A 14,201-nucleotide genomic window follows, 5' to 3' on the forward strand; every position below is an offset into this window, starting at 1 on the left:
AAAATATAAATATAAATAAAATTAAAATATAAAATTTCAGTAGCTACCATTGATTTATGGGTTTTACTCATTAAATTAGTTAGCATTGCTATCAGCATTAATACTTACTGATTTTTACTTTCTGAATTACCCTTGCATAACCAAGGAATATGTATTTATTTAGGTTATGCAGTGGTTGCTGGAAGAAAAATTGTGTGCATTACAGTGTGCTGTCTTCGATAAGACTTTAGCAGAATTGAAAACACGAGTAGAAAAGATTGAATGTAACAAGAGACATAAAACAGTTCTTACTGAACTGCAGGTTTGTATATTGACTTTGATCATATACCTATGTATCCTTTTTATAACTTTTTTGTTTTTATTTGAAATTAATATAATACTCATTTAAATTCTAAATATTAAAAGTAAAAGGAGTCTGTAGAGTTTCTTAGGGCTGCTGTAAAAATAGTACCATGAGCAGGGTGGTTGCATCAATAAAAATATATTTTCTTCTGGTTTCTGAGACTCAAAGTATAAGAATAAGGAGTTAGGAAAATTGGTTCTTTTGAGGGTCGATGGTATGAGGAGGAGGAGTCTGCTTCATGCATCTCTTGTAGCTTCTGTTGGTTTGCTGATAGTCTTTAATGTTCCTTGCTGTCCCAATCTTTGCCTTATGGAAGCATTACCGTAATCTCTTGTGTTATCTTCATGGAGCACTATCTCTATTTGTGTGCTTGTGTTCAAATTTCCCTCTTTTTAAGGACACTATCCATATTAGATGATTAACTTGAATAACTTCATCTTAACTAAGTACCTTTGTAATGACCCTGAGGTTCTGGTTGCTCTGAGTTCCTTATATAAACTTGTAAGTGACATAGTTTGATTGATAATTGAAATCAGAAATTATTTAACTTGGTACTTCTTAATTTTTTTTTTCCATCATTGAATGCCTGGCATCTAGCATGCCATGTTTAGTAGTAAATAACATTATTAAGAGATTCTTTTTCTATTAATCTACTTATTCCATGGAATTTTAATAATGTTATTTTACTAATCCATATTTGTTAATAATTACTACTTTTCATTTTTATTAAACATAGCTGTATATTAATCTATAGTACCAGAACTGCTTACCAGACAAAATGAGCACATTCCCTAAAATGTACCAATAAACTTAAAAAAAACAAAACAAAACAATGAGCACATCCACAACATATAAAGATCTCTTAAAAGTAACAGCAAAAGAGCAAAAACTAAAATAAACAACAAAAAAATTGAAATGAGCCAAAGACTTCATAGATGAACTGAAATTTTTCTAAATAAGTATTTGTAAAAGAAGCACATGAAAAGATGATTCGTGTTATTATTCATAGAGAAATGCAAACCAAAACCACAATGAGGTATTACTTCACAACAAGAAGATACTATAACAAGAAAAATATCTAGAAAATATAGTGGTGCATTGGTTTATGAATTTAATTTGTTTTATGATTTGGGGGAATGGCTGCATTTGTGTTTATGTGACAAAGATGTCCGTAATCATATCTGTCAACTGATGCAGAGTTTGTGAATGGAAGCAAAATTTTCATCTTAAAAAGATAGTAGAAAGCCTAGAGTTTTGAGTAACTTTATTAAAATTATAGTCAAAGGTATATTTTTGAATAAATCATTGGGCCTCAAAAGTTTTGCCAGAACATTCTGGCAAATCTTTAAAAAATAGATTATAGTGTATAGAAGAGATTGTTTGGAGGAGCTCTTTCTTAGGCAGACTTCATGAACATACTCAGAATTTATTTGAATCTTGAAAATGTGTTTAATGTTAAATGGCAGCAGCAAAAACAGAAAATTGAGTATCATCTGTGCCTTAGTAAAAGGCTGAAAGGAAATACTACCAAATGTACACATGGTGATGTAATGGTCTTTTCTTTCTGCCCTCCTTCTGCACCCCCTTTCTTTTGGATATGTATTTGGGCAAAAGAGGTAATCAGACAGTATAAGCAATATAGTAATTTCATTGACAAATTTTAATGTTAATGAGGTAATTTTGAATTATTAAATATTAACAATATGAAATTAAATGTTTCAAAGTCTAATATCTGAGCCTGCATCTATATATAGTGCTATGGAAAGTAAATTAATTGGTAAAGACTTTCTCAAAAATGTTTAGACAAGAACTATAAAAGTATCTTTTATCCCAGGAATCCTACCTTGTGAATATATCCCCAAAAAAATACTACAGAAGAAAAACAGCATAATTAATTGCAGTCTTACTTGACAGTAGTGGGACACTGAGAAGCATTCACCCTATCTGGAAAAAGAAAAAGCTATATATAAATGATTCAGTGTATTTCTCATGCTTCAAAGTAGTTTTGGCAAGAGATCCTATGACTTACATGTATGCCCACTGTACAGTTCATGGTAAAAAAATTAAGTATGGGGTCATTATAGTTTTGATATGATTTTGTATATTTTTTAAGTATGTATTTTGCAACCATTTTGCCTTGTTTTGTTTTTGGTACCGGGGATTGAACTTGGGACCTTGCGCTTGTGAGGCCGGTGACTGAACCACTGGGCTAAATCCCCTGCCCTGTTTTCTTTATTATTCACTATCTTCTGAGGATTCTGTTTTTGTGAGTTTCTTGTTATATATGCAGGTATTCTTTTTTAGTCCAATACTGACACTTGATTTCTTTTCATTTTGATTTTCTGTCAGGCCAAGATAGCCAGGTTAACCAAACGTTTTGGAGCAGCCAAAGAAGATCTTAAGAAAAGACAAGAAGTAAGAATTTTAATTCTTCTATAATTAATATCTATAAATGGTAATCTTAGGAAATGATGATTTAGGATAAAATTGTTCCTTATAAGGGCAAAATTTATTTTCATGCTATATACATATAATCAACATTTATATTAATATATTTGAGTTTAAGGTATTCTTGAAGCTGAGTTTGTGGTCCATCATTAAAATTAAATTATGCTATACATCATTAAAGTTAAGATTTGTTTTGGGCCGGGGATTTAGCTCAGTGGTGCTGCCATCTGCCTTACAAGTGCAAGGTCCAGAGTTCAATCCCAGGTACAAAAAAAAAAAATTAAGATTTGTTTTACCCTTTTTCAAGTTCTTATGTTCTTTCCAGTGTCCTAGTCTTTTTTTATTTCCCAAAGTATTTCAGTATGTATCCAACTGCTGCTAGTATTCATGTTGTCCTCTTTTCTTCCTCATATAATGTCACACATTATGCTATTATTACAACATATAAGTAAAAATTAGATTAAGTAATTTTGTTGCCTTAGACACCTTGTTTTTTTGCATTTTTTTTTCTTAATAGAGAATTAGGTTCAGACATGGTAGCATAGCCATTGTCCTTTTTTTTTTTTAAGAAGGAAAGATTTATTTGGTTTATACTTCGTAGAGATTTCAGTCCATAATTGGCTGGCTCCAAGGCAGGGTGGCAGAGAGGCAACACTTCATGGCTGTGGAAGACAGCAACAGCAACAAGGAACCTTTGTCCTTTATAATCTGGGTTTTGCTTTTAGTTGTTTCTTTATTATTTATTATTATTTCCTTTATTTTTGTTATTATAGTAGTTGTATCTTGGGTTTCTCACCCCTTCATACATACGTGTTGTGTGTGTGTGTGTGTGTGTGTGTGTGTGTGTGTGTATCTCCATTTCTTTTTAAATGGTTCTAGGGATTGAACACAGGACTTTTACACCAAACTATATCCCCAGCCCTTTAAAAATCATTGATTGAGAGTCAGGTCTCCTTGAGTTGCTAAGTTGCTTGGGTTATGGTCAACTTTCAAGCCTCTTACCCATCTTCGAGAATGGTGAGATCACAGGAGTGTAGCCCCACATGTAGCTTAAATTTCTTTAATTTGAGCTTGTTATGTTTACCCTGCCTCCCTCCCTCCCTTCCTTCTTTCCTTTCTTTTTTGATAGCTATATTATCTGACACAAAGTCTCAGTAAAATTTTTAATAATCACCATAATTCCTAGATTTTTTTTTGATGCATTTTCATATCTTCTTTGCTTGCCTTGGCTTTTAAAGGAAAATTTAATTTAAAGTAATGATAGATACACAAGATGTCCTGTGATATTTTCCCATACCACCCCGAATGCACCCAGTCTCATCTGAAATTTTCACTAACCACTCCCAATGGTGAAACTGTATGTAGTACACTAGCAAAACCAAGAAATTGATATACTTCTACTAACTTATTTATTAGACTTATCACTTGCTACTTTTTTTACATTATATATATGTTCTTTGTGTATAAATGCTATGTGTATCTATGTAATTTGATCTCATAGATAGTTTTAAATAAATCCCATCACAGTTAAGATAAAAATTAACTCTGTCACCATAAAGGGACTTTCATGCTACTCATTTGTAGCTTTATCTTCAACTGATTTGTTTTTATCTCTTTTTCTTATCCTTGTTTTTTTACTTAAATTTTTAGTCCTTTGACTCCCTCTCTCTCTTTTTCCTCTTTTTCTTGGTGGAACTGACAGTTGGTTTTAATTTTTGTTGTGTGTTAACTGATCTTATAAAACTTCATTTGGTCATTGTCTTAGTTACTTTTCTCCTTTGCTGAGACAAAAATACCCAACACCCAAAGTTAAGTTAAAGGAGGAAAAATTTATTTGTGAAAAGTTTGCAGAGATTTCAGTTTATAGTTGGCTGGCTCCAGGGCAGGGGGTCAGGGCAGAGGAGCATCGCAGAAGACAAGCAACAGCAGACATAAGCAACAAGGGACAAGCCCTGACCACAGCTCTTTCTGCCCTTGTAGCATATGGAGGCTACTCACTCTTAGGGCAGGTAGCACTCACACCCTTAGTCTTAGCATCGCACTGTGATCCATCCCAGCATCACAGCCTTAATTTCACCAGCACAAACCCTAGATCCAGTCATCTTCAAAAAGCCCCACCTATGACAAAATGAGACTTTGGGGGGACATAGAGACACAGTCCCTAACAATCATATTCAGAGTTCTTTTTCATTTTAGTGTTATTTCATGTGTTCATGCTATTAACTCCACCTTTCTACCTTTGTTTCTTAGTTGTAAAAACTGAACCTTATTTTTTTTCATTTTGTTTCTTATATTAGAAATGGGTGTAAATCCTCTAAGAATTATTTTCTATGCCTGAACCAAAAGGTTGTCTTTAAATTCTTCCATTTGTTAACTTTGTATAGTATGAATTTTTTTCCCACTCATTCTGGTTTCTGAATTAACATACTGCCTGCCATGTACTTTTCTTTTTTTTTTCTGATACCAGGGGTGGAACTCAGGACGTTGCACTTGCAAGGCAGACAGCGGAACCACTGAGCTAAATCCCAGCCTGCTACCATATACTTTTAAGTTTTAATGCATGTCCAATTCTTAAAACTGCCTTCTAGTTTTTTCTTATTTAATACAGAGAGATAGTGACTTTAAGGAACATAAGCATAAAAATATTTTTTTCCTCAAAGAGTTTGTTTGGCAATCTAGATACAGTATTTTAAAAAGGAATAAATGATGTATAATTTTAAAATATTGAAAATGAGTAACTTGATCAGTTAGGGGATGTGGTATTTGGAGAACAATGTTTAGTTTTTTTTTTTGTTTTTTTTTTTGAGACCAGGTCTCACTATGTAGTTGAGACTGGCCTAGAGCTCACTGTGTAGACCACACTGGTCTTGAACTCACAGAGATCATCCTGCCTCATCCTCCTGAGTGCTAGGATTACAGGCGTGTGCCATCATGCCCAGCTCAGTGTAGTTTTGATTTGCATTTTCAACATGGCCAAAATATGTTGAACATTTTCTCATATATTTGGCATTTTTACTTTTGAGAAGTGTCTGTTCAGTTTACTCATTTATTGATAGGGCTGGGTTTTTTTTGGCATTTTTTTGCATTCTTTATATATATTCTAGATATTAATTCTCTTTTGGAAGAGTAGTTGCAAAAATTTTCTTACATTCTCTAAGCTGTCTCTTCACTCTATTAGTTGTTTCCCTTATGCACTAACTTTTTAATTTGATGCAGTCCCGTTTGTTGATTCTTGCTGTTACCGCCTGTGTTGTTGGAATCCTGTGAAGTTTTGACCTGTGTCTATAGCTTCAAGTGTCTCCTCTGTTTTCCTTTAGGGGTTTTGAAATTTCAGGTCTAATATCTGGGGTTTTGATCCACTTTGAATTAATTTTTATACAGAAGGAGAGATAGGGATTTAGTTTCAGTCTTCTGCAAGTGGATATCCAATTTTCTCAGCATTATTTGTTAATGATGTCTTTCTGCCAGGTTATATTTTTGTCTCCTTTGTCTAGAATCATATTGTAGTTGCATGGGTTGGTTTCAGTGTCCTCTATTCTGTTACATTGGTCTTGGTATCTATTTTTGTGCTAGTGTCATCTGGTTTTGTTACTGTGGCTTTGTAGTATAATTTGGAGTTGGTATTTTAATGTCTTCAGCTTTGCTCTTTTTCCTAAGGATTGCTTTCGCTATTCTAAGTCTTTTGTGTTTGCATGTGAATTTAGGATTTTCTTTTCTAGTTTGTGAAGAATATCATTAGTATTTAGCTAGGGATTGCAATGAATCTGAAGATTGCTTTTGGTAATATGACTACTTTAAAAATACTGCCTATTGATGAACATGTCTTTCCATCCTCTGCTGTCTTCTTCAATGTCAGTCTAGTTTTCTGAGGTTTCCATAGTAGAGCTTTTTTACCTCCTTGTTAGATTAATTCCTAGTTATTTTATTGAAGGTATTGTGAATGGTTTAGTTTTCTTAATTTTTCTCAGCTAGTCTATTACTGTTATATAGAAAAACCTTTGATGTTTAAATTATTTTTATATCCTGAGAGAGGTTTTTTTGAGACAGGGTCTCGGTATGTAGTTGAGATTGATCCTGGAACTCACTATGTAGTCCAGGCCGTTCTCGAAATCACAGTGATCCTCCTGCCTCAGCCTCCTGAGTGCTGAGATTATAGGCATGCACAACCATGCCCGGCTTTTTTTTTTTGGCCTATTAGATCATGTAATCTGAAGACAGATAATTTTGCTACCTTTCTAATTTCAGTGCCTTTTCTATCTTCTTTTGCTTCATTTTTCTGACTATGAATTCTGGTACTGTGTTGTATAGAAGTGGCAGTAGTGAGTGGGCATACCTGCTTTTGTTTTTAATCTTAGAGGGACAGCTTTATGAGTTTTTCACAATAGCCTTAATTTGAGTGTAATAGGTAGATTTCTTCCATACTTACTTTGATGAGTTTTATTTTATTTTATACCATGAAAGAGTATTAAATTTTTTTGCCAGGTATGGTAGGGTGTGCTTGTAATCCTAGCACTGTGTAATTCTAGTACTCAGCAAACCTAGCACTCTGGGTGAGGCCAGAGGATCATTACTGAATTTGAAGAAAGCAGCCTGACTATACAGTGAGATCCTGTAAGTGTGCCCCCCCACCATGTTACATTGTTTTGTTGAACTTTTTCTACATTGTTTTGTTGAAACCATCCTGCATTTCCTGATTTTGGTTGTGGTAGAAAATCTTTTTAATGTACTTTTGGATATGGTTTGTTAATATCTTGAAGTTCTGTTTGCTTTTGTTTTTTAAAATAGAGTCAGGATCTCACTATGTTTCCCAGGCTGGCTAGCTCTGAATCCCTGGGCTAAAGCAGTCCTCCTGCCTTAGCCTCCTGGATATCTGGAGCTATAGGTACATACCAATGTACCAATCTTTCTTAAAGCTTTTTTAATATCAGTATTGATCAGGTATATTGAAATTTGTCAAATTTGGTACTTGATGAAAATGTTTTGTCTTGGTACTACTCAACAACGTGCAATTGCCATGTTATCTGTCCCAGCCAAAACAGTTTGTTTGTTATTTGTCTTGCCTCTTAGAGCCAATTAATGATGAGTACTGAGGTTCCACTGAAGTTTTTAGTATGTTTGGTTTTCAGAAATAATGGCTTTACAAAATGAGTTTGGAACATTTATTCAGAAGTTTTTATTAAATCTTACTAGTTACAGGTTTTTTCAAGTATTTTTGTCTTCATAATTCAACCATGGTAGATACAGTGGTACAGATTTATTTCTTTTAGATTATCCAGTTGGCTGGTATGTAATTGTCTCTTACAGTCCTTTCTATTTGTATGGTATCAGATCTAATGTCTCCTCTTTCATTTCAGATTTCAGTTAATTGAATAATCGTATTAAAGCCTTGCCAATTTGTTGACTTTCTTTTTAAAAAACTCATTCTTAGTTTCATTGATTCCCCCCCCTTTGTTTCATTTATTTCTGCCATAAAATATTGTATTAAAGCCTTGCCAATTTGTTGACTTTCTTTTTAAAAAACTCATTCTTAGTTTCATTGATTCCCCCCCCTTTGTTTCATTTATTTCTGCCATAATCTTTACTATTTCTGGCTGGTAACTTCAGGTTTTAGGTAGTTCTTCTAGTTTGTTAAGATATAAAGTGAGATGTTTTATTTATTTGATATTTAGTTTTCCTCCTCCGTCCCCTTGCCCCTTCTGCTCTTTCTTCTTCTTCTTCTTCTTCTTCTTCTTCTTCTTCTTCTTCTTTTTTTTTTTTTTGTAGTGTTAGGGATTGAACCCAGGACATATACTCTACCACTGGGCTACACCTCCTCCTAAAAATAGGTTTTCATCTGAGATCATTAATTTTCTTTTTGTTCAGTTTATTGGTACTTTTTAGGTATTCAGTATAGTTACATTCACCATTGGGATCTTGTACCTTTACATGATATATCTTGGTTCTCATTTTTTCCCCATTCCCCTGCCCTCCCTTCACCCCCTCCAACCTTCCCTATTTACAAAGGCTTTGTTTCCATTTTTTCCTTTTCTCATATTTTTTCTTTTCCGTTCTTTCCTTTCTTCTACCCTACCCTTCCCACTTCCCCTGTTCCTTTAAATCTTTTATTCCTGTTTCACATTATCAATTATACAATTTGAACCTTATTTACACTTTTTGTTTTACACACCCAAGAAACTATTAGGTATTTATACATGGGTCCTATGTATTTCACTTAAGAGTATGGCCTCAATGTGAATCCTTTTAGCTCTAAATGTCTCTAGTTTCTCATTCTTTATGGCTGAGTAGTACTCCATTTTGTACAAAAACCACGTCTTTATCAAATCTCCAGTTGATGGGCAGTTGGGCTGTTTCCAAGTTTTAACTATTGTAAAATGTGCTGCTATAAACATGGGTGTGCATATATTGCTGTGGTATGATTCTTTTAATTCTTTTCGAAAGATACCCAGCAGAAGGATAGCTGAGTCAAATGGGACTTCTAATCCTAGTTAATGAGGTATCTCCATATTGATTTCCATAGTGGTTGCACCAGTCTTCACTCCCACCAACAATGGAGAAGGGTTCCTTTTTCTCCACAGCCCTGCCAACATTTGTTATTGGTTGATTTCATGATAGCAGCTATTCTTTCCAGGACGAGGTGGAATCTCAGTGTTGTTTTCATCTGCATCTCTTGGATGACCAGTGATGTTGAACAATTTTTCATGTTTATTTGCTGCTTTTACTTGTTTGTCTGAGAAATGTCTGTTCATTTCAGATGCCCATTTATAAATCGGGTCTTTATATTTGGGGGGGTCTGATTTTTTTTTGAGTTCTTTATATATTCTAGATAGTAGACCTTTGTCTGAGAAACAGCTGGTAAAATTTTTTCCCACATTGTAGGCTGTCTCTTAACTCTCTTTGCTTCTCTTGCAGAGCAGAATCTTTTTAATAAGAAGAAATCCCAGGTGTTGATTCTTTGTGCAAGTTCCCATGCTGCTGACGATTTGTTCATAAAGTCTTCTTATGCCAGTGTCTTCGAGAGTTTTACCTAGCTTATCTTGTTGGGGAAGGAATTTGCAAGTGACAAGCAGAGAGGCAGCAGAATGAAAGTAAAATAACATTTAATTTGCTTATGTGTGATTGACCCTTGTTAATGAGTAAATTTGTTACTTTACTGCATTCTCCTGCCTTTCTGTGTGTCCCTTGCCAGTTCCTTCCGCAACAATCTTCCAGCAAGTTTAGTGTTTTTGTTTTAATATTTAGATGAGATCATTCTTCTTTGGGGGTGGACTGGGAACTGAACTCGGGACTTTATGCTTCCTAGCCAGGTGGCAGAACCACTGAGCTAAATTCCTAGCCCTGAAATCATTCTTTTCTGTGTTTACTATTATAAACTGTTCTCTTAATACTGGTTTCACTTTTATAAGTCCTGGCATACTGTGTTTTCACTTGTATTAAGGTATTTTCTGATTTCCCATGTAATTTCTCCTTAGATGCATTGACTTTTTAAAGAGCGTGTTGTTTAATTTATTTTTTTTATTTTATTTTATTTATTTTTTTGGTACCAGAGATTGAACTTGGGTCCTTGCGCTTGAAAGGCAGGCCACCGAACCGCTGAGCTAAATCCCCAGCCCTGTTGTTTAATTTCTACATTCTGTATTTGTCTATTTGATTTTTCTTCTGCAGTTTGATTTTAAGTTTTACTCTATTGTGGCCAGAAAAAATCCTTAGTATTATTTTCCTTAATTTTTTAAGGCCTATTTTGTGAATTAACATGTTTATTCTTTAAGAAGAATGTGTTTTCTGCTGCTGTTTGATAAAATACTCTTGTTTATATTTATTGGGTTTGATTGGTCTATAGTGTTAAGCCCTCTGTTTCCTTACTGATTTTCTAATTTTCAGGGCATCATTGAAATTTTTACATCTAAGTCTTACTATTACTGTTTCTTCTTTCAGTTTTTTCAGTATTTGCTTCTCTTACTTGAGAGCTGTGATGTCAGGTGCATATATAATTGTTTTATCTGATAAATTGATGCTCTATGATTATATAATCCCCTTCATTGCCTTTTTTGACAGTTGTTGACTAAAAATGTTATGTAAGTATGGCCACCCTTAGTCTCATTATCAGTTGCACAGAATGTTTCTCACCCTTTCACTTACAGTCTTTGTGTGTCTGTATCTGAAGTGAGTCTCTTAAGACAACAAGGTCAGATCCTGTTATTTCATACTTAAATACACTCTCTTTTTAATGAAGTATTTCATCCATTTGCCTTTTAAGCAATTACTATTTGAGAGGGACTTAATAATGCCATTTTGTTTTTTTCTCAGCACCATGTAAATATGTTGTTCTCTTGCTCTCTCTTTCTCTCTTTTTTGGGGGGGTATTTCAGTGATTTAAAAATATATATACTAACATATATATATTATAAACTCCTGGATATTTTCTGTATATAATTTCTCTGTGGATACTGTGAGGATTACATAAAGCACATAGTTAAAACTATTTTAAAGTTTTGTCAACTTAACTTCAGTCATATAAAACAGCTCTAGTCTTGTCTTTTACTTTTCTTTTTTGGGAACTGGGACTCAGACTCAGGACCTCACACTTGCCAGGTAGGCTCTATGCCTCTGAGCTAAATTCTCAGCCCTTCTTGTACTTTTCTTTAACTTGATGTTATCAAGCTAATGTACTACCTTGGGGAGAGTGGGGCAATACTAGAAACTGAACCAAAGGCTTTTTCATTGAGCTATATCTCTGGCACACACACACACACACACACACACACACACACACACACACACATCCATCCATCACAAGATACATAAATTTTGAGGCAGAGTCTTACTAAGTCACCTGGGCTCAAACCTGGGATCTTATTGCCTCACCCTTCCAGAGTGCTGAGAGTACAGGAGTGTGCCAGTGTCAACTGGCTGCATCTTTTTATATTTTGTTTCTATTAACTTATTTTTAGTGCATTCATCTTGTAAATCCTGTGCCAGAATTAAGTGATTTATGTACCAATAGAGGAGTAACACAGGATTCTGTATTGTCTCTATTTACCTTTATTGGAGAGGTATATATTTTTGTATATTTTCAGGGTGTTGTATAATATTCTTTCATTTCTGATTGAAGAACTTCATTTAGCATTTCTTATAGAACTGATCTAGTGTTGTTGAATTCCCTCATGTTTTTGTTATCTGGGAAAGTTAATTTCTCCACTTTTGAAGGGCTGTAATGTAAGAATATGTTTGATTGGCAATTTTGTTTTGTTTTTCTTAGAACTGTGGGTGTATCATTCTTTAGGCTTGTAAGATTTTTGCTGGGCAATTTTTTTTTTTTTTTTTTTTTTTTTGTACCAGGGATCGAACTTAGGACCTTGTGCTTGTAAGGCAGGTGCTGGAACCACTGAGCTAAATTCCCAGCCCTGGGCAATCTGTTTATAATCTTTTCAGAGTTCTCTTACATGTTATGAGTCATTTTTCTTATGCTGCTTTGAAGATTATTTAAATGTGACACTGATAACTTGATTGTAATGTATCACAGTGTAGGTGTTTTGGGGTTAATCATAGTTAGAGTTCTTTGGATGGTTGAATTTGTGTATCTGTTTCCTCCTTCAGATTCAGAAAGTTTTATATACATGCACCTGCTTGTTGTCTCATAAAACTTGTTAGCTCTCTTTTCTTCATTCTGTTTCTTCTTCTGGCTTGATAATTTCAAATAGCCTGTCTTCAAGAGTGCTGATTTGTTCTCCTTAAACAACAGTCTGCTCTTGATTCTTTCCAGGGTTTGACTTGCCTGGCTTGCCTGGACCACATTGATTGAAAAGTAAATGCATAAAATATACAATATAATCATTCTGTATAATTGCCAAAACTTCCTTTATTCAGTACATTTTTTATTATGACACAGGTGTGTCTAGCCCATGGGATGCAATTTGGACACATCTGTTAGGGAGATTTTCATTTCACTTGTGTTCTTTATGCCGTAGTCTGGATATGGTTTGAGTGTGTCTTCCAAGGTTTAATGTATTGAAATCCAATTCCCACTGTGTAGTTAAAAGAAAGTGGAAACAATTGATTATGGTTTCTAGAGGTATGGCTTTTGGAAGGTAATTAGGATTACATAAGGTCATTAAATGAGGTGCTCATGATTGACTCCTGGTGACTATGAAAAGAGAAAGAGATTTTATAGTTCTCTTGTTTCTTTGTATGTCTGTTATCTTTTGTTGAAATTTGAATATTTGTAAAGTCAACTGCTTCCTCCAGAGTTCATGGACACAGGAAGGCTTTCACCAGTCAGCCTGGTTAGGGATCCTGAGGGCCTCTCAAACTTTTTTTTTGGAGATAGTTGCTGGCTTTTGCCTTGATTTTCCATCTGAAGAAGTGTACCGGTTTTTACTCTGGAGCTCCCTCTGGTATTTTATTCAGTATTTCAGTCATCTGTGCTGTTGCAAGCTGTTGATATTGTAGGTCCCCTTGGTGCCTGTCTACATTAATACAACCTTTCTCATGCTGTAGCAATCTAAAGATCTTTAGGGCGTCAGTGTATTCCTCAGTCACAGTCTGCACTCCAAGCCAGGTGTCTTGGTTGGGTGAGATAAAACCAGTGCTCTTAGCAACCTGTCAGAAAATTGGATGCAAATTCCGTTTTTTTCTTTCCTTTTTGGTAGAGAAGCCTCGATTTTGCTGTGCTGTACTGGGAAGTTAATGGGGTGTGGTAGGCAAATGCACATACTTTTCTACCTGTTCCATTGTGCCTCATTTTGGTCTTGTTCTTGCCAAGGGTGCTGCGGCCCCTTATTTTTGGAAGTCGCACAAAGGCAGTCCTGTCCTTGCACTGTCAAGTCATCATCTTCACAGAGGTGTGTCTTCCACCTCCCCCTCTGCCACACTGCAGGTGTCACCAAGCCAGAAAGTTTGAAATCATTTATCAAGTCACTTCTTTCCATGTTCTGAGCAGTTGCTTTATTTATTATCTGTTGTTTTTTTCTCTTGTTATGATTTAGATTTAGATTGGCCCCTGAAAGGCACGTGTGTTCAGAGATTGGGCTTTTGGAAGGTGACTGGATCCTGGGGGTGCTATTGCTGACTGACTTTTAGGAGGTGGGGCCTGCCCAGAGAGGCAGGTTACCAAGGGGCTTGATCTGGAAGGGTTTCTCTTCCCTCTCTAACTCCTCTCTGTGCTCACTGCTTCCTGGCTGCTGTGACATAAGCAGCTTTTCCTTAGCTGTGCTCTCCTGCCCTATACTCTGTTGCAGCCCTCTGATCCTGGACTTAAAGCCATGAGTTCAAATAAACATAGCCCCCTTTGAGTTGCACATGGTATGTCTCAGGAACGGGAAAACGGCATCCCCAAAGTGTTCATTTCTTTTGTCTTAACCATTTTGTATATAAGAACTACTCAAACACCTGCTTGAAGTTAGTCTTATCCCAT

General features: G+C 35.1%; 1 protein-coding gene across 7 annotated transcripts in view; it reads left to right on the forward strand.

Moving 5' to 3' along the window:
• Positions 1 to 14,201, forward strand: part of Atf7ip (activating transcription factor 7 interacting protein) — a 109,024-nt gene that overhangs the window by 65,521 nt on the left and 29,302 nt on the right. For all 7 annotated transcript variants that reach the window (XM_010638416.3, XM_010638412.3, XM_010638414.3 and 4 more), the window contains exons 5-6: positions 164 to 301; positions 2,693 to 2,758. In XM_010638416.3, the coding sequence (XP_010636718.1) occupies positions 164 to 301; positions 2,693 to 2,758 (204 nt within the window). The remainder of the gene's footprint in view (positions 1 to 163; positions 302 to 2,692; positions 2,759 to 14,201) is intronic.

Source organism: Fukomys damarensis, unplaced genomic scaffold (assembly GCF_012274545.1).
Source record: "Fukomys damarensis isolate Sample0158 unplaced genomic scaffold, DMR_v1.0_HiC HiC_scaffold_19, whole genome shotgun sequence".
NCBI lineage: Eukaryota > Metazoa > Chordata > Mammalia > Rodentia > Bathyergidae > Fukomys > Fukomys damarensis.